The 21,350-nt window shown below is 46.8% G+C and overlaps 1 protein-coding gene across 1 annotated transcript in view; it reads left to right on the top strand.

Annotated features, from left to right (window-relative positions):
* The window catches only part of LOC135808158 (uncharacterized), a 25,257-nt gene extending 5,196 nt beyond the window's left edge, over positions 1 to 20,061 (top strand). Inside the window, exons 6-11 of the mRNA XM_065321305.1 lie at positions 9,879 to 9,947; positions 10,965 to 11,045; positions 11,536 to 11,625; positions 13,271 to 13,416; positions 17,451 to 17,831; positions 18,625 to 20,061. Of these exons, the coding sequence (XP_065177377.1) occupies positions 9,879 to 9,947; positions 10,965 to 11,045; positions 11,536 to 11,625; positions 13,271 to 13,416; positions 17,451 to 17,831; positions 18,625 to 18,773 (916 nt within the window). The 3' untranslated portion in view covers positions 18,774 to 20,061. The remainder of the gene's footprint in view (positions 1 to 9,878; positions 9,948 to 10,964; positions 11,046 to 11,535; positions 11,626 to 13,270; positions 13,417 to 17,450; positions 17,832 to 18,624) is intronic.
* Positions 20,062 to 21,350: the final 1,289 nt, after the last annotated feature.

Here is a 21,350-nt window from a genome sequence, read left to right as displayed (position 1 = left end):
CAATGATACAAGTTTACTCCTTTTGTTCAGCAGCGTTGTCTTGTCCGCGGTGATGATCTGCCGCTTTTCTTCCAGGCAGAGGTTGCATCTCTTGCTGATGTTGCTGTAGGCTAGACTTCTCTTCTTGATGGACCATCCGATAGATGTCTGCTTGCCTTTTTCTTTCATTTTCCACGTGTATTTCGAAAGTTTGGTGGCATTCTCGTACTTTGGGAGGCGCAGGGAGGCGCAAAGATGATGTGTGGTTGTTAAATTGGTGTTATTTTAAATGCTGGTTCTGTTGATCCGATGTACACGGCTGTTTCAGCCAGCGATTTTTGGCCATCTAACATGGCGGGGGGTACCCGCTGATTTTTGCAAAAAATCAAAGATTAATCATTTTTACGTTGAGATTAAGGTGAGTTGCTATCATTCTTCCGCGATTTACCGCCGCTAGCCCCACATTTTTGCTACTAAATCCGCGGGAGTGGAAAGCTGACGCGCACAGCAACATTTTGGTACCAAACATTCCTTGATCGGACGAAGGAGAAGGAAGTTGCTTTCTGTTTTGGTGCAGTGGAATTATCGACTGAAATTGCTGTCAGTATATTGTTAGCTACCTTCATCACGCTCGTGGTACGTCTTCTGGAGTTATTCAGTCACCACTCGAGGTTTTCCTCGCATCCTCGGGTAGTTGTCCGTTATATTTTCGCAAGTTCTTTTGAATACGATGGTGAAATCAAAAATACGATGGGCCTTTACTTTTCTCTGTTTCCAGTGGGAGATATGCACATCTGCGATGCATCGCACGACATGGAGCACCATGCAGCGCATTTACAGCATCTATGCCGTGTTGGAGGCGCAAAATTTACTGCGTGCTCCCAACAGACGAGATATCCAGTGTCTGACTACACTGAAACGATGAAAAACGTATTCAGTATTGATGTTTGTAATGACGACCCTACCATTCACCCAACATATATCTGTGCTCTTTGCCAAAGAGTGCTGAAGAGATCACAGAGCACAGAGAAGTTCAATCCCAGTGGCGGTGGTTGTGGACAAGGGGTAACATTTAGTTAGAAAAGACATGAACGTGTGATTTGCAGAGTCTGCACCAAGTTTCAAGAAAAATCGAAGGGTGGCCGACCAAGCAAACGGATAAAAACAGCAAGCGGAGCATGCAGCAAAAATGACATCAAGCAGTAGCAGTGCATGTGCATCTAGCAATAAAAGTAAAAAGTAAATTATCGTGTCCGTTCCCGATGGGAACTCACGACGGCCGCTAACACCCGGTAAACCCTATGCATCTAGCAATAGCATGGATATACCTGAAAGTGAGGCGCATGACATATCTGCACCTGATTATGAAGCAGAGTGCAATTTGACTATGTCAAGATTTGCCGACAGCAGTGCAGCAGCCACAGTACAATGCATGATCTGCCGCAGCATGCTGAGCAATGGTGTTCGGTCACCATGCTGTTCTAGAGTATTTTGCACGAAATGCATATGCCAAACATTAACCAACGGTGCGCAGTGTCCAGCCTGCCAACATACCCTGCGTGCTTCAGAACTGGCAAAGCCAAGCGACCTGTTCTGTCAACTGCTTGCGAACTGGTCCGTCCACTGTGGATCAAACTCGGTGGTGATCACGGCGGAGGATCTTTCAAGTTTGTCCTGCAGATCGTGAATGTGCAGCGGCCGAATTCACTCCTCAACACTATCCCGATTTGCATCTTCGAGGCACAAGACACGCCATCGAACCTTGAAACCGCGCTAGGAGTCTATCGTGACGAGGTCAGAGATCTGCAAACAACAGCAACATAGAAGAACAAGTCGTTCAAATTGTTTTTTTTGGCGACTACGAATATCAAACGAAAGCATATGGTTTGTCGGGGTCCAGTGGCACCGACCATGCTTACACTGTCTATGTCAGAAGAAGAATATGGACATTCCACCAGCCCTAAACCCAGATGCCGATTCTACCAGCAGAACACTAGAAACTCTGTACAACGATTTCACTGGATTCACGAACAGTGGCTCAAATCTAAAGAATGCAAAGAACTACAACAACAGCATACGTCCAGTGATCTTACCTATTCCCGAGGAGAATGTTGTAATCCCGGCTCTTCATCTGGATCTGGGTATTTTCCCATGGATGCTGACTGCTTTTCAGGCTGAGCTCAAAGCCCTCGACATTGAGCTTGCCAGAAGAACAGCTGCTGCAGACACCGCCGTTCCTGCCACCGTTGCTACTACAGCAGACATCGCCGCGGTTTCTGCTGCCACTGCCGTCCCTGCCGTCGTTCCTGCTGCCACTGCCGCCGTTCCTGCTGCCACTGCCGCCGTTCCTGCTGCCACTGCCGCCGTTCCTGCTGCCACTGCCATCCCTGCAGCCGTCCCTGCAGTTGTTCCTGCTGCCGTCCCTGCAGCCGTCCCTGCAGCCGTTCCTGCTGCCGTCCCTGCAGCCGTCCTTGCAGCCGTTCCTGCTGCCACTGCCGTCCCTGCTGCCACTGCCGTCCCTGCAGCTGTTCCTGCAGCCACTGTCGCTCCTGCAGGCGTTCCTGCTGCCACTGTCATCCTTGGAGCCATTGCTGCTACAGCAGTAGCTGGTGATGCTGGCAGCTTTGAAAAGCTTTCGTCACTGCATGAAGCCAGCAAAACGGATGAGGAGATTTCTGCAGTTACCCAACAACTACATGTAGTGCAGCAGCAAGTCCAGTACATTGTTCTCTTTTTTCAGCTTGATACCTGCTGCCACAGTGGAGAGCGTGACACAACACCTACAAGACCAGTGGAAGAATGGTGATGCACGCCGTACTGTATTGCTTGCGTGGAGACAGTCACTCACCGACCACATGGCCGCAATAAAACAGAACAAAAAGTGTGAGGGGCCATGTTGAGCAAGCATCGAGCCAGTTTTCCAGCGCAATGGAATCGATAGGCAAGCATACCATGGAGGTGCTTTTGTGGGCAACCATGTGCACATAGCTCTTCAGCCAGCAGTGACAACTGAAATAACCCCAGCACATTTATCTGCAGTAGCTTCTCGTGCGCCACTGCTGCTCCCAGAGGCAAATCGAATTCATGAGGATTACCAGCACCTGATGTCCCTGTATGGCGAGTGCACTGCCCTCTTCAGCCACTGCAGGCCTGTGAACGAGGCCACCATATCCAAGCTAGAAGGCTTGGTGGAGACATTTATGACTGCATGCCGAGATATCGTCGTCAGCAAAAAGCTCGGCCACATCACGCCGAAATTGCACATGTTGGAGGTGCATGTCGTGCCGTCCATCCGACGGCGAGGCGTTGGTCTTGGTCTCCTCGCAGAGCAAGGGAGTGAGAGCATTCACGCCCGCTTCAACGAGCTAAGGAGACACCACGAGGCCATCCGCAATCCCTTGGAGCGCCTCAAGTCTGTTGCACAGACGCATTTGATTGCAACTCTCCCACAACACGAGTCGCTCCGTCCAGTCAGCAGGAAGAGGAAATCCTCGCAGTAAAGTTAGTGTATCTCTGCATCTTGTTTGCTGGCCTATCTGAAATTCTCGGCCTTCCATCGAGCTCTTTTAGCTTTCTCTCCTCTCAAAATAATTGTTTCCTTTGTTCTCATCGCAGCTCAATCTCTTTCCTCACCATAATATTTTCGAGGCGATCGAGGACGCGTCTGACGCGCGTGTCAGCAAGTACAAAAATTCGGTTCGTCATGGTTTTGATGTGAAAATGTAATAATTCGCTTCGTATTATAAAATACCGTTGGGATTTGTCAAAAACGGCGCAAAAGCCGCCATATTGTTAGATGGCCAAGTGGGAACAGCCGTGTGTAGTGTTCGATTTCGTTGTTTAGTGACTTCCGCTTGGTAAACGACATTTGTTGCCTGACACTTGCCACCAAAGGGACAATTCGATTTGACACGGCAGTTGCAGGGTAGGTCAGGCTTGGGCTGTTCCGGTATACGCTTGTTATGGTCGCTGATGAATGCCGATACGTTGGGCATACAGGGATAACTTATCTTCACCGTATTCGAATTCAACAGTTTCGCCAGCCTCGAGCCTCTGTAAAAGTGCCGCTTGACGAGTCGTAGGAATGCGGCTCCCACGTTCGTCTGAACGTTCCTGGAAAAGGGCAGATTGAACCCTACTATGCGCTTTCTGTTCCTGTTCTTTCTGGGTGCGTTCTTTTCAACGTATATTACATTATCTGGTAAGCCGCTCGGTGCCAGTGCTCTCCTGTAAAGCGGTGCAGCTTCCGTAAATACCTGACTGTCTACGGACGAAACAGTTCTGTCCGCAGATTGAGTGACTGTCTACGGAGATATCTGACTCACGTCGGGCTACAGCTGGAGATCTGTTTCTCAGGATAACGACTGGGTGGTTGCTGCTGGTGACGTACAATGGTGTGTCGCCTGGTTTGCGCTATGGCTTGTACTTGCCACCTGGCAGGTCTAGCGTTACATCCTGAAAGTCTACTGCAGACAGGTTCGTTTGGGCTATGATGTTTAGGTCATACGTGCTGAACATCGCGGAGACGTCCTTGCGAGCTCGGTCTGCGCCAGGGCCAGTTGAGTTTTTTTAATAGGGCGAGGCTGTCGTGTCTGTATAGCCCTATTGTGTCCTTTTGCGAAATATCTGGATAACTGGTTCAGTAGGAATGACCCTACGAGCTCACACACTTCTGCTCCGTCAAAAGAGCCCATGGTCACATCGAATATGCTGTCCTTGTTCCGTTTCATCCAGGTCTTGCCATCACTACTGAAGAGGAGTGACTTTCTCGCATGCATGATTATTCCCACTTCACTATCATTACTTCTGTGAGGTCCGATGCGAATTGTAGGGCTTGATCATGAGTTGCTCAGTTATGGAAGGGTTATATTCTGCCGCAACAAATGTCAAGAAACGGTGCTTCTTCTTTTCGCTGACATCTTCGAACCAGTTGGTAAGCGCTGCAGAATTTCTCCACGTGTTCACTCCAGTCTTCTTTTTCACATCAGATACCACGCGCTCTTTCCTTCAGAGCTTCGGTGTCTTGAGAGGAGTGGTGGAAGTGGCCCACAAGCTTCCTGCACCGCAACAAAAGTTGCTCCACTTTGTGACTACCACCTATTCTGTGGCGAATGCATGTTTGCAGCTTGTGAGCAGCACATCCCTCACTCTGCCGGACATTGTCCTTGCCAAGAATGCACATCCCTCACTCTACCGGACATTTTCCTTGCCAAGAATGCACATCCTTCACTCTACCGGACATTGTCCTTGCCAAGAATGCGGCCAGCCAGTATCATGTTAGCTACCTCGTCGTGAACAATACACTGGACTTTTGAGCTAGGCCTCCAACGACTGGAGTACCAGCAGAACAATCCTCTTTCCAATGTGGGAACCTGGGAAATATGCTGTCTTGACAGCATAGTTTTGCTGCATCCTCCATTTGCTGTTGATCAAGTGGACGGTGAGTGTGGTGTAGCTGTGCATTGCCTTTGATGTCCATGAGTCAGTTGTAAGCACTTGCATGCACAGCTTCCTCGTCCAGCATGTGAGTCAGTTTGGTCAGTAGAACTGTATACAGCTTTGCAGCTAGCTTCTGTCCGTGTATGCGACTGGGTATGGCATAGCCAGGCGCTACTGTTGCCACCAATCGTCGGAAATCACCATCATTAACGATGCCGAGAGAACCGAGGTCCTCCACTATCCAGTTGACAATTAGCCGATCCAGTTCCGTTGATTTATTGTGCGGCATGGCAGGGGTGGATTTCTGAGACCAGAGCGAATCTAGCTCCTTCATTCCGAGTTTGGAGGACGCCGACTCCTCGTTCAACCCGGCTACTGGCTCGTTGGACAGATGCTTGGCCCATACATGTTTTGTCATGGTTGATGTTGAGCCGGACGAATAATGCAGTCGCTCCTTACAGATGGAACACTCGGCCTTGTCCTTCGCTACAAGCCGGAACAAACCCCCAATCTTGGAGCGACTCCGGGCAGGCCGAGCAGGACAACTACCAGACCCCTCAGGGTTGGAAAGCGAATCCATTCCGAAAAACTACCCCAGCAGCAAGAGAAACAACTTTCGAAACAACAGGCAACAACTTTCTCCACGAAGCGAGTGCATTCCAACAAACAGGATATGATCAAACTACAACCAAAACCCGTTGCGCACGCGCGCGCATGTCAACGTTTTTTGTACGATGTCCGTGTGCTGACTGTAGCTTTACAGTGAGCTCACCACACACCGCACAGACTCAGTGCACACGGTACACTGTGTGCACCCTACACAACACAAAGACTCAGTGCACACGGTACACTGTGTGCACCCTACACAACACAAAGACTCAGTGCACACGGTACACTGTGTGCACCCTACACAACACAAAGACTCGGTGCACACGGTGCACTGTGTGCACCCTACACAACACAAAGACTCAGTGCACACGGTACACTGTGTGCACCCTACACAACACAAAGACTCCGTGCACACGGTACACTGTGTGCACCCTACACAACACAAAGACTCAGTGCACACGGTGCACTGTGTGCACCCTGCACAACACAAAGACTCAGTGCACACGGTACACTGTGTGCACCCTAAACAACACAAAGACTCAGTGCACACGGTGCACAGTGTGCACCCTACACAACACAAAGACTCAGTGCACACGGTGCACTGTGTGCACCCTACACAACACAAAGACTCAGTGCACACGGTGCACTGTGTGCACCCTACACAACACAAAGACTCAGTGCACACGGTACAATCACTGCATGCTTACACACTACTGTAGCCAAACATGGACCATGCAAACCAGTCATGGCATTCAAAAATCAAAATCTTGAATGAGTAGACGTACATGTACAAGAACAAGATTTTTCGAATTTCATTTTGAAATTTGATTGAACGGGTGCCTGATTCTTTTCAGCTGGCAGTTCCGAAACTGGTTCTTTGCCTGAACCGTTTCAGTATTAGACCAGTGTCTGCCAAGAGCATTACCAGTCTCTGCCAAGAGCACTTTCCCCTGTATTCAATCATGTCTCAAGCTAACCCAGTCCCGCCAGTACAGCAAGTACATTTACAGAAGTTTCTGAGTGTCTGAAGCCTAGTTGACATTCGACATGGCATGAGGAGCCACAGGAATACCAGCGTAACATGACAGTATCGAGTTTTTACACCCGCAGCGGGAATGCAACCGCACTACCGTACGGATTTGGAAGCAATGGAAGAGTTGAATTTGTTCAACTTTTCCTGCCGTATGCAGGGGCAACATCACTCTCATTAGTATCAGAATTTTCTTCATCTGATAATGGTGATGGTGTACTGTACGTTACGGGGACACAACGCGGAGAATCCTGGTGACGTTCCCGTAACATATACTTCAGTTGGAAATCCTGGTGACGTTCCCGTAACATATCTCTTAATTTGCTGGCCAAAAATCCTATATAATTATAGGATTTGAAAAGGTGTGCCTTTTATGCCGTTGTTATTAGTCATCACAACCAATAATAACGGCATAATGGTTTTCATGGAAGTTGTAAATATGTTTGAGGCATGAATGTTTACATTTTAGATTCATAGGGCGATAATATTTCTGATGAATACCCATTTTCAGCAATAATTGTAAATTTGAGCATAATTGTTCAGCTGCTGTCATGGAAAGGACTGAAGCAGTGAATGTGCAGAAGAACATTGCAGGTGTGGCACGGGGTGGTTTCATGACGACATATCGCACATGCCGTCATGAATAGGCACCGGCGGATTATGCTCGCGAAATCAAGGAATTATGCTTTCATGGATTCTCGCATTATGCTCGTAAAATCCTCATATTATGCTTTGGCACCCGGGGATATATATTCACTTTGTTGTACTTATGGAGCCTCAAAGTTCGGGAAATTGTTCCTTTTTTCGTCCTTGCAAGCTGCAAGTGGCCATAAGTACAAGAAAATAAATGTACATGTACATGAGTATCCCCATACCAAGGGCAAGGTGTCCATGCATGTAAGAGGTCAACATGGAAAAGAGAAAACAATACTTCTTCTATTCATTACTTGATTTCTTTTGTACAGGTGGAATCCTGATAATTCGAATATGGCTTAATTCGAACATCCCGCTTAATTAGACGTTTTTCCAGGACCGATTTCTGTCAATACGATTCCCACATAATTTTTTCTGATAATTCGAACCTCTAACCAGACATATCCAGTTAATTCGAAGTTCCACGGATTCCACTTACATAGAAAATGTGTGGGATTTGTGCTGATAATTCGAAGTTAGCAAAGTGTTATTCGAAGTTCACTGTACACTGTACTGGTCAGTTCAGTTTGCATGAGCAGGCTGTGCCGGTCAGTTCAGTATCCGTGAAATCTGTGTCTAAGGTCCATAGCGCAACTCTGCGTGACCATGAGAGCATTTTGATATACCGGTACATATTGTGTTGTGGGTGAATGTTTGGATAATTAGAATGTCCGGCTAATTAGAAGTTTTTTCCTGGCATTTCGAGGTTCGAATTATCAGGATTCCACCTGTACTTCAGTAAAAATATTATTTCATTGCCAAATTAGTTTGAGTTACCTTTGAAAATTATCATGTTCAACTGTCTTCGTAATCATCATACTCGTCCATCCGATGTCACCCTGGGCCTCACCCTGCGAATAATCAGCTCATCTCTCCCTAGCTCCACGTCTCCTTCCATCATGACCGAACATCAACTATACATCAATTTAGAGCAATATCCGTAGCCTGCAGTCATATCATGGCTGCTAAAATCCAGACTGGTCATGACTTCGTAACATGCATAATGTACAAATGTAATGTACATGTACATGTACACGGAGTTTTGCGGACTACCCGCCACTACATGTACATGTATCTCGTCCGGCCCGGGATACCTGATGAAGGCTGATTCACTCGCATCTTCTGCTACATGTACTGTGTCAGTGTGAGAAAGAACTTTGAAGAAGACGAGTTCGAGCATACAATAATGCATTGCCATGATTTCTACCCTGCTTTTCATTGAAAACACTATCTGCATGACCTCCGAACCCTTTGCCATGCAGACCACCAGCACTGATCAGGTGCATTGTACACAATTGTATAGCCTATATACTAAAACTGTGGTATAATCGTGTAGTTATGCTCCTACCTCCGAGAGGATGCCAAATTATGCTCCAAATTTTCAACCATCAAATTATGCCAATAATTATGCCGGCATAATCCCCCGGTGCCTAGTCATGAAACTACCAGTTTTAAGGATAAAACAAGGTCCAATAAAATCTCAAATCCTATATATAGGATTTGAAAAATAGGGGACAGGCCTAATATTGGGCAAGGAGATGAGCCTGAGATGTTAGTGTTTGAAAAAATTACTTGTATCTTATTCAACTCTCGATATCTACTAAGACCTAGCAAGGAAGAATTGGTCACATACTTTTTGCTATTCTCATGCCACCCCCTTTTTTGAGTTGAAAAATATGACCAAAATCCTATATATAGGATTTAGCAAATTAGGAGATACTTCGGTAGGAAATCCTGGTGACGTTCCCGTAACATATACTTGAGTAGGAAACTTGTTCTGCACTACACTTACGCAAAGAAATCATGTGGAATGTGTAGTGGCAACTTCGCCTTCCAAATTTGGCAGTTTTCTTACTAATTTGATTGACACGCAGCAGATCCGTGCGCATTTTCTTTGCGTGTGCCACAACGTACTGAGCCTCATCTCCGCTTCGAATCTGGACCCAACACGCGGAGCCGTAGTTTCTAACCCAGACCCCTGTTCTCTACGTGATTTCTCTACGTTTCATGTAGAGCGGAATCTCACTATTGTGTGTGTATGTGTGTGTGTGTGTGTGTATGTGTGCGTGTGTGTGTGTGCGTGTGTGTATGTGCGTGTATGGGTATTTGTCTTCCTTATCCTGTGCAGGAGTGATCGTTTGACATGGTTTGTGAAGTGGATTTTTCCACAGGCTGACAATACAGTTTTCTCAGATTCGTGAGTAGTTAGCAGAGTTATCAGAGCGGGGCTCTACTTTATCAAAGCAGAGTCATTCTTACATGAGTTATGAGGACTGGATATTCACACACACACACACACACACACACACACACACACACACACACACACACACACACACACACACACACACACACACACACACACACACACACACACACACACACACACACACACACACACACACACACACACACACACACACACACACACACACACACACACACACAACACGCACGCACGCACGCACGCACGCACACACACACACACACACACACACACACACACACCATTTGACCATTTGACCATTTGACCATTTGACCATTTGACGCCCATCGCCGGAGGCGATGATAGCGATGCTACAGCAGAAGCCATAGCAGCTTGTGCTGGGATTGCACCATTCAACAGCTTGCAAGGCTGAAGAATTGACCGCCACTATTCAGCCTGGTCTACACCACACAGCTATGAAGTGGCTTTTTCTGGCCAGTGAATCCCTACTTTTTGGTCACACACACACACACACACACACACACACACACACACACACACACACACACACACACACACACACACACACACACACACATGCGCGCGCACACACACGCATGCATACATACAAAAAAAACAAAAAAAGCATACACTTGCACACAATGTGCCAGTACCCAGCCGTGTCCCCCCCCCCCCCCCCCCCCCCCAGACTACCGCTGAGTATCATTACGATCATGGTGACATTTGTGACGAGACATATCCCCTGGCCGTGCAAAGTGCTGTGCACAATCTTCACACTGAATTGGCAGTTCTCCACGTTCCTCCACTTAGTGCTCCACGCCCTGCCAGCGGTTGTGCCGTCCAAACCCCGCCAATGCGGTGTGCGTAAGAGCTACTTAGCATTGCTGTGAGTGCATCGTCTCCGCTCTGCAACTCACTCTGCAAGCATGGAACACACTTTCTGATTATGTGTGTGTGTGTGTGTGTGTGTTTGCTTGTCTGAACCAGTGTATCTGATGCGACAACCCTGGAAGATGCACTAAAGAAATACATTGGTGGTGAACAGGCTGAGCCCACTCTAAGATGCCGGTAAGTCATTGTGTACGATTGGTGTGTACCCAGTACAATGTACTATGCTGGACATGGAAATGTAATACATGTAGTGTCTCACTGTTGATCAGTACTGTTTAACCCTGTACGGTCGTACCATCTTACATGTAGCCATCACTATGCTGGGGATGCATGTTGACTATGCTGGGGATGCATGTTGACTATGCTGGGGATGCATGTTGACTCCAACTTGTTGCCATACGTCGGTCCTGTGCACTATTGGAATGGGTGGGTGAAATCGGCAAAAACTCATGTGTGTCGCTTCAATTCAATGCAAAGAGGCGTTTAGGGTAATTGGTCGTTCAGATAGTTGCTGTTAGGATAGTCGGTACTCTACTGTAGCGGCAAAGGCTGCCTATAGTATTTTGTGATTTTTGTGATTTGTGTCTTGCTCCGATATTAATTACCCACGGTTACCCACTGTTACCCACGGTTACCCACTGTACAATCTACATGTGTGTGTGCTCAGATTAACCTCCTACAATCAGGGCAGTAATGGTAGCCTTTCATCTGTACAATTATTTATGCCTGCCGAGAATCAACCAGCTAATGCAAATTGGTAAGATAGTTGCCTTGTAGAGTCCTTAGCCTAATTTGAAACACTCCGCCACTCCACACTGCGTTCTTGTAGACTGTTTCGAATTATATTTTTAACCCTTTACCATCCGACCAAATTTCCCCAGCAGTCCCAAATGCAAAAATTCTCACCTTATTCTGAGAATACCTTAGGTTCTAATCAACCAATTTTCACAATCTTGGGCATTCTGGAAAGCTCTCCACGAGCTGCGTATATTGAGCTCAAACAGGACACTACCGAGATCACATATCCAGCGCCAGGGAGCTTCAAATACACCCCATCGCTGGATATACGAGGAAATTCTCTCCTCGCCAGCCATTTCTCACTCCTTCATCGTAAACATTCCAATTTTTTTGCTTGAGTTTCTTTTCATGCTGCCCACGCGCTCAAACTCAAAGCATGCCAAAGTGACTCAGCATGTCAGGAGAGGGGAAAAATCCCCGCTCAAGGTCAGTCACTCAGAAAGAAATTCGACTTTTGCCGTAGCTGAAATGTCGAGCGAAATATCTGTGGAATGCAACATCGCAGCTCTTTACCGATTGATGCAATGGAAAGCTGGGCTCTTCGGCTTCTTCCTAGATACTTAGTTCTTTAAATTCCGACAAGAATCGATCGAGTTACGAATGTTTTAGTGTATGCATGTCCATCGATCTCTAGAGATCGATTCAAGTACGCACGGATGGTAAAGGGTTAACTGGCCAAGTTCGTCGCAGCTTTTTCGTCAATCCTCAACCTCTCAAGACTTTTCAACTCTAGTACTACAGTCCTGCTCAATGAAATCCAGTCGTGTCACTTAAGTTTGCGCCTTGCACCTTTTCGCAGCCCAGTGTTCGCTGGTCTCGGGCTGCGCAACGCCCGGCGCATCCTTGAGGGACGCGACTGGATTTCATTGAGCAGCACTGCTGTATACAAGCTTTAGTGGCTCTGTGAAGCGCTGCATTTATCGTGTAATGTGAGTAAAATGGTGATCAAGATGACTGGATTTGGCTTTGCTACAAAGTCGTAATTCAGTGGAGCAATTTGGTGTGGCTGCATGCATGATACGGCAGTTGTTTAAAAAGGTAATACCTGTGCATGAAGCATCACACACTCAACCTTCCACGGTCTCCAAGGAAACCATCCTTGGAAGTTCGACACCCTGGTTAACAATGGCACAGCTGATACCACGGCTGATGGATACATTCTACGGGCAGCATGCTGCCCTAGACCCTCCCTGTGTACAGCAGAGTTATACTTTGGGAGAGCAGTGAGATGTCACTGATGTTTGTAGGACTCATCATGGTGCCATCCCACTGAGAGAAAAAAAACTAAAGAGCTGCCAGTTCAGGACTCTCGCTATCTTCTTTGTCTTTACCTCGGCCATTCTATCAGCTACCCAAACTGGGTAGAATTGTCCTTGCACTACAATCATGTGTCACTTGACGCGTGTGTCACTTGACTCGTGTGACTGTCTGTGTTGCATGGCTGTATGTCTACGTCTGTATCTGTGTGTCTGTTAACCTGTGTGTATGTGTGTGTGTGTGTGTGTGTGTGTGTGTGTGTGTGTGTGTGTGTGTGTGTGTGTGTGTGTGTGTGTGTGTGCGTGTGTGTGTGTTGCATGTCTGTGTATCTGTTACTTGCTCGCTAGCTTCTACCGTTTTGAGCTGTCCTCTAGCTTGAGATGCAACCTAGACGGCTGTGTACTGTACGAATATCCTACTATACATGTTGTATTGGCAAGCTCGGATGTCAAGTCACACACACCATCCACTACTGATGCTGCATACAATATTGGTGAGTCTGCCTTGTGGATTCTTTAGTATCTCCCTCTCCTTTGGATCACTTGCTGCAATGGCAGCCTAGTTGTAAAGTGCTATATTCCACTATATTCCACACTGTTGGCCCTGATTCCGTCATCCTTCAGGGGGTTCAGCTCAAATTTTCAACACAGATTCATAGACTGCACAGGGAGGATCGGACATGTGGTAGGGTTAGCGTATTACGAGTAGAGCCATTGCTAGAAAACCAGTTATATGCATGAATATGCCGTGGAACCTGCGCGAGACGTATTCTATGGACGAGGCTGCAAAGATGTTGCTGGTGTCGGTCAACAAAAGGGGGGGGGGGGGGGTGAAGAAGCAAGAGTATAGAGAGATTCAGATGAGAATGTTGGGTCTTTGCGAAAAATTATTTTTAAGAGTAAGCGCTGATGTACTTCTAACTTTTGAAGAAGCTGTTTTGACAGGCCACACCAAACAGTATCACAATAGTCGAATATGGGGAAGATATAGGCCTTCAAAAATAATTGTCTGCAACAATCAGGTAGGTATTGACAGTGGGGCTGTAGAATAGCTACAGCAGAGCTGGCTCGCTTGCATACAGAACTGACTTGTTGGCTCCAGGAGAGCTGGCTGTCTATGATAACCCCAAGGTGCTTGTGCTGGTCCACAATAAGGATGGGGGTAAGATGACCAGGAAAATGCAGTGGTTGCGCGGGAGGGGAAGGGGAGATGTACATTGCCTCGGTTTTTGCGAGGTTGGGCTTTAGTTTCCATGTCTCCATCCAGGGTACAATGGTGCTAATGCCATGCTGCATCGAGATAGCAAGGCTGTTGGATGAGCTGTCTGTGCACATAAGTGCAGTGTCATCTGCAAACAGACTGACGCCGGACACTTGTTGGGGTAGATCATTAACGTAGGTTAAAAACAGAAGCGGGCCAATGATTGATCCTTGTGGAGACTGAACAATCAATGGATCGGACAAAGTACCAGACACTCGACGACGACAGGAGAGGTATGATGACAACCACTGGAGGGCGGGACCATGTACAAGGAATGATGACTCTAGCTTGGCTAGGAGTCCACGGTGCCACACAGTGTCGAGCGCTTTTGGCAAGTTGAAGAACACCAGGCCAACATGTTCTTTCACGTCGCGGCTGGTCTGCATATATTGCACACGGCGGGCCAATTGAAGGTGTGTAGAGTCCCTTCGGCAAAAGCCAGACTGAGCGGCAGATAAAGCAGGGGAAACATGGTGATACAAAGATTCATAGAATACATGCTCGCAAACCTTGAATATTGCTGGGAGAAGAGAAGTAGGCCGGTAGTTAGCAGGATCTGTGCGAGGGCCTTTTTTGTGTATTGGGACGACAACAGCAGACTTCCACGTCATTGGAAAAACTCCTGAGCGAAATGAAAAGTTAATTTCCTTGCTTGTTTCTCTGTGCTGGAGCACTTTCTGCCTGGATGGTAGAGCCCTTTCTGGTCAATCTGCTTGACGCCCTCAATGGTATGAAGTCCAACATTACCCTGCACAGCTTAGAGAATAATCCTATAAAACGATGGATCCATGGTTGAAGATGTTGACTGCTATGTAGACAGCTGTCTCAACTGGGTTTGGGCCGCAGAATGACTACCGTATTTCCGCAAATAGTGGGCCGGTCTACTATTTTCTTCAAACTCGTCCTAACCCGGCCTTATAATAGTGACGGTCTTTTATTCTTTCAACCCAGTTTGACCCCGGTCTTCTATTTTTTGGCCCAGCAGCATCTTTCAGCAAAGTTTCATCTTTTTTCCACTGCCGAATCATAGCCCGAGTCACCTTGAGCTTCTCCGCTGCGCTGGTGATACTCGTCCTCTTTGCCAAATCCACAGCAGAAATTTTGAAGTCACAAGAGTACTTCTTTCGCTTTTTGCTGGCCATGGTCGAAAGAATGGCAGCTACAAGGACTGGCAGAGCGTGATGGCGGAATCACACACATGCCACGTGTAGTTGCAGTTTTGTACGAAATGGCAGCCGTCGCACTGCGCATGCGCAGTCGTTAAGACTCATTTAGTAGGCCCGATCTTCTAATCGGAGACGGTCTTGTATTTTTTCAATCGCCCCCTGCCCCGGCCTTGTATTCGAGGAAGGCGTTGTATACGAGGACGGCGTTGTATACGAGGACGGCGTTGTATACGAGGACGGTCTTTTATTTGCGGAAATACGGTACTTTGAATTATTATTTTTGAATTTTATGACCAGGCTGCCACCTTAGTTGAACAAATTCAAATTTGATATTCATTAGTTGAGGGAGTTGAAAAGGGAGAAAGGGGGTTACGGTTATGAAAACTGCGAAGCAGTGCGGCCGTAGGGCTGCACAAAAAGCAAGTGCAATGCAGTGAGAAGTAAGAGGAGGCGAATGGTTGGAAAGGAACTCAAATGCAAGAGAAAAAAATAACCCAACGAGAAGGAAAAGTAGTGAAGTAATTTTGAAGGTGGAGAAGGACCGGACCATCCAAGGATTTGGTAACAAGTTTGTTTCGCCTAGTGTGGTGGGCTTGCTTTGCTTTGGAATTAATCATGCTATGCGTTTTTGATGCGTGTATGGTTCCTACAACGCTTAGCTTCATTCGCGCCACTGCGAGACCGAGTTGGCTCTCAGAAGCAAGGGCGGGGTGGGGTGCCTTGAGGCAACCTTTGAGATGCACGCCGGTTACTTTTGGCTAATTATTTGGAAGGGGATGGTAGTTGTTTGGTATCAGGTGCAGCCAAAGTTGATTTTTGACAGAAGTGTACTGCAACCACCCACATCTTAGCCACACTAATCTTGGCGAATGTAGCAAATGGGACAAATTTTGCTAAAGTAGGACTTGCAAATCAGTTTTCCGAAATCTTTGAGTGCAGCTGCATGTACGACGGATTTTTTTGATCGCTAAAATAAATCTCGTTATTACGTCTACAATATGAAAACGCCAGATGATCCACTCAGCGAACCGACAAGAAAGCACCAATTTCATTGGCCTACTCAAGCTCAGCTGATATGGGGTGAATTCCCCGAAATACTGTGTATTGAGCAGGGAGTGGTGCTTTCTTGCAGGTTTGCCGAGTGGAAGGTCTGGCATTCCTCTCATGTGCTCCAGATGGCGATCGTGAGTCAGTCAAGTGTCACTAGTCGGCAGGAAGCGTGAGCTCAAACATTTGGAGCAGCCGCCTTCTTCTGCAATTTACACCGAAGTCTTAACATCTCAGTTCATACTATAAAGACGCTATATTCGTCGCTAAAACTGGGGGGTTACAGTAACTCAAATTTGCAGTGTAAACAGCTGCTAGAGAAAATCTCACCTTCCTGGCATGTGCTTCTGGTCAGTGCAGGTCGGCGAACATTTGTCTCAGAGCAAAACTATTTGTTATCTCAGCATTACACGCAGCAGGCACAAAGGAGGTTGTATACAGAGTTCGTCGCAACATTTCCTAGTTTCTTGCACAATACAACCATCACGTGACTTGAATAGTAGCTGGCGGAGGTGAAATGAATGGCAAAACCTACTAGTCGAAATATTCTTCAGCTTAACGAACGAATGAACGAATATTCTTTTGGTAACACAGATGACATCACATGCCCTCCGCTCAGTCATTTGATGGATATTGTCAATACTAATATTATTATTAGGTATGACAAATGGTTGTGCCACGTAAAATATACTGCCACATAAGGCTACTTCGAAGTTCATAAATGTTATGCACAACATTGGCAGTCCAGTATGGACATACATGTGCGAACATGCAGTACAAAGTCACCGGCAGGCTGTACGCACTGCACCGTGTTCGGCGTCCATGTATGTACAGGCACTGCATTCGAAGTGACGTAACGAATACTCGAATGTGACTTAACGAATATTCGAATGTGACAAACCGAACGAATGTTCGAATATTCGAATATTCGTTTCACCACTAGCTCCGCTGGCTAAAGGAACCTCTTTGTTATCTCAGCAGTCAATTGTTTAAAAAAAATCAATATTCTAAGATAGAATGTAAATTTTGAGTTTGTTCCTTTTGTATCCTGCAGTTGACAAGACACCTATTGTGTACACTAGTCACTCGACAAACTCAAGCGGTGCTGTTAGCAGCCATGCAGAGACTACACCAGCTGGCAATGTTACTTCTGCATGTGATCCTGCGATGGGAGTAACCGTCAACTGTGAAGAAGGCAACGAACAGTTCGGCACCAGACACGATTTTAATGTCGACGCACGCGCAGCTGCTTACGGTGGATATGGCCCGCATGCTGGTAATAATCCTGCCTCGTTCAATGCTGCTGGTGGCTATGGTCACCCTGGAGCACCATACCATGGAGCACCATATCCAGGAGCACAATATCCCGGGACGCCTTACCCAGCTATGCCTTATCCGCCTGGAGCATCATATCCGGGAGCACCCTATCCATCCGGTATGTACTTAGCTGGTTTTTTTTGCCGTGTTTGTCTTGTATTTGTAAGAATGGCTTCCTTGGCAATCCCATGACCTATGAAGACAGGCTCCAATGAGTCTGAAACAAGGCTGAGTCGACTGGCTTTGGTCCGAAAAGGCTGCGATGCAGCGTTCGGCCCTTATTCCCAATCGAACACGGTTGAGTAAGCGGACACGTGCTCATGCGTTCACTAGTCACCTGGTCACCGTGCCCGCAGACTACAACCTGCAGCCTGTTTGGGCGCGTTCCTGTCACTCGAGTTGAACCTTTGAGTTGAACCTTGGTGTGAAAGTTGTAGCCTGCAGGCACGGTGACCAGACGACTGGTGTACGTATGAGCACTTGACCGCTTGCTCAACCGTGTTCGATTGGGAATAAGGGCCGAACGCTGCATTGCAGCCTTTTCGGACCAAAACCAGTCGACTCAGCGTCCAAAAGACTACAACATGTGGGCCAATCGCGGTCATCTGTGCTTTTATAAGAACGAAATGGCGCTTTTAGTGACACTTTGCATACACATCCCCAAATACCTCGAATCACAGTGTAACATAACATATAACATGAGAAACTTGATCGTTTAGGTCATGCAAGGGCTTGACGAGTAGGACTTGATATGTGTGCCTGGATGTCTCACTCTGTGTGCCTGGATGTCTCACTCTGTGCGCGTGCGTGTGTATGTGCACGTGTGTGTGTGTGTGTGTGTGTGTGTGTGTGTGTGTGTGTGTGTGTGTGTGTGTGTGCACGTGTGTGTATATGTGCACGTGTGTTATCAGGTCCCTATCATGGTAATGCGCACCCGTCTGGACAGTACCCTCCTCATCGGCGTGGAAGAGGAGGTAGAGGAGGACGGGGTAGAGGACGTGGCAGGGGTAGAGGGCATCACGGTTACCGTGGTCGCGGACGAGGTCACTCCCCCGTGTAGTCCCGTGACAATGACACGCGCATTGAATACTGAACACCGCTCTGATTGCGTGAGTGAACGCCAATTAGCAATGGTGGCTGGGTTGAGCGTCAAATCCCAATGCTGGCTGGTATAAACGATTGCAAAGGTATGCAGTCAAGTGCTGAAAGCCGGGTGTGGTTTATGCAGAGCATGCACATCCTCTTGTGCTGGTGAATGCAGTGTACATAACATGCATGATCGTTGTGATGATTCGCCATGACCACACATACTCTTAGTTCTCTGCCTAGTCAACAACGTGTTACACCATGCCGTGCAGCACAATCCTGCAGGTCTAGGATCATGCGGTGGCCGTGGATAATATAGTTACATTGAAATGCACATGGATGTGTGCATCTATGGGTACACAGGTCCTTGTGTCATCGATATACCCTAACCCTATTATATACCATTAGAATGTAAATACCTAAGGCCTATATGTACAGACTTCCTCTGTAAATTACCGTATAGCCAGTGTTAGCACTTTACACATGGCATGCACCGGCGTAGTGTTGCAGTATGCTGACATACACTGGGTCCTCCTGTGTTCTCTCTCTCCTCTCTCTCTCTTTCTCCTCTCTCTCTCTCCTCTCTCTCTCTCTCTCTCTCTCTCTCTCTCTCTCTCTCTCTCTCTCTCTCTCTCTCTCTCTCTCTCTCTCTCTCTCTCTCTCTCTCTCTCTCTCTCTCTCTCTCTCTCTCTCTCTCTCTCTCTCTCTCTCTCTCTCTCTCTCTCTCTCTCTCTCTCTCTCTCTCTCTCTCTCTCTCTCTCTCTCTCTCTCTCTCTCTCTCTCTCTCTCTCTCTCTCCTCTCTCTCCTCTCTCTCTCCTTTTTTTTAAATACTGTGCTGGGTGTATAGATCTAATGTTGGGTTTTACTTCATTGTTCAGACCATAATTATTGTGTACATACGCCATACTTTCATTAGTGTGTACATACGCCATACTTTCATTAATGTGTACATGTAGTCCCTCGTCAGCCTGGTAAGTGTGGTATGACGGGCATACATGACATCCTGGTAAGTGTGGAGTCACGGGCATGCATGACATCCTGGAGTCCTGTGTCTCAACGACTTGAAATGCTACACGCTGGTCCTTGTAGACTTTTCTTATTTCTTGTTCTTTACCTCTTACTGTTCCATTTACATAATTATTATGCCGATAGTGGTGTATGGTTTGGCGGACTAGCTCTCAGTATCTCCTGTGGTACGTCTGCAATGCACCTTGTTTTCTCGTGATTCTCACTCTCTGATTCCGTGTGATGTGATTTATCATGCGTGCAAGTCTTATCAATGGCCAATGGGGTGACTGAGTTTGTGGGGCACCAAGCCATGTTACTTGTACAGGTAGAGATCGGCTATAGCGTTGGTATTTGAAAAAGTGTGAACTGATCACTATACAAGTAGATGATTATCACTACTGACTAGTACTGTAGTGCATGGACAGGGTAGTACCAAGAGTACATTAAGTCTATGTAAGTGATAACTTTACAACTTAATAGTGATGATGACATAGACAACACAGGTATGCACTATAATTATCAAATTAGTAACTCAGATGGTGAGCCAAGAAAAATTGCTATCCCGTTATTGTACCAGACCAGCATTCCATGAAGCCTTGTAGTTTGTGCTCGGCTCGATGGCGCAGTGCTCAAGCTGACTTTCATGCGGTGGAAAGTCCCAGTACTCCTTGTCAGTTTTGTGCTAGATTGTGCGCGTCTGACTGTTCAAAAATCTGGTTTAGTTGGTGGACTCGATCGCATAACTTACTTGTGCCCACATTTTTCCATGTTGCAGTATAAATAAGTGACATGTAAAATACCTTACCAAGACTTGTTAATGCAAAATAACACTATGATTATCTGCATCTACTCCATGACTACACTGCTTGTAGTAAAGTAAAAAAAAAGTGAAGTATCGTGTCCGTTCCCAAAGGGAACTCACGACGGCCGCTAACACCCGGTAACCCTAGTACACAGCATTTACAAAATCTCAGTTTCCCAGAGTTTTCTGCAGGTACTATCAATTACTATAAACGATCCAAAATGTATGCAATTGAGTGGTTTTGAAGTGAAAATTTGATCACAATAGTCGATATATCACTGTAGGCTTGCCGATTACTCTTTTAAAAGTTATGACCAGTCTAATTTGAGTGGAAGAGATGTCTGAAGTCGGAAGACTGGCTGAAGTCTGATGTCCGAAGATCGAAGTCGGAAGACTGAAGACTGAAGGCGGAAGTCTGAAGTCTGAAGACCGGCTCTGAAGACCGGCTGAAGTCTGAAGTCTGAAGTCCGAAGACTAGGCCTTGGCGGATAATGCTCGAGAAGGTGGCAGATTCTGCTTTTTTTGCACCGAAATTGGCAGAACCATACAAACCTTATGGCGGGCAATTCCTCGAATTCTGCTCCATTTCTTTATCCACATACCAAACATGCATGAAACTTACCAGAAAAAGTACCGAATTCTGCCAATTTTTCTGCCGGCATTATCCGCCAAGCCCTACCGAAGACGGAAGTCTGAAGATTGAAGTCTGAAGACCGGAGTCTGAACTCTGAGTGTGAAAG

Source organism: Sycon ciliatum, chromosome 2, assembly GCF_964019385.1.
Source record: "Sycon ciliatum chromosome 2, ocSycCili1.1, whole genome shotgun sequence".
Classification (NCBI taxonomy): domain Eukaryota; kingdom Metazoa; phylum Porifera; class Calcarea; order Leucosolenida; family Sycettidae; genus Sycon; species Sycon ciliatum.
Note: the sequence above shows the minus strand (reverse complement) of the source record. Positions and strands in the feature narration are given on the sequence as shown.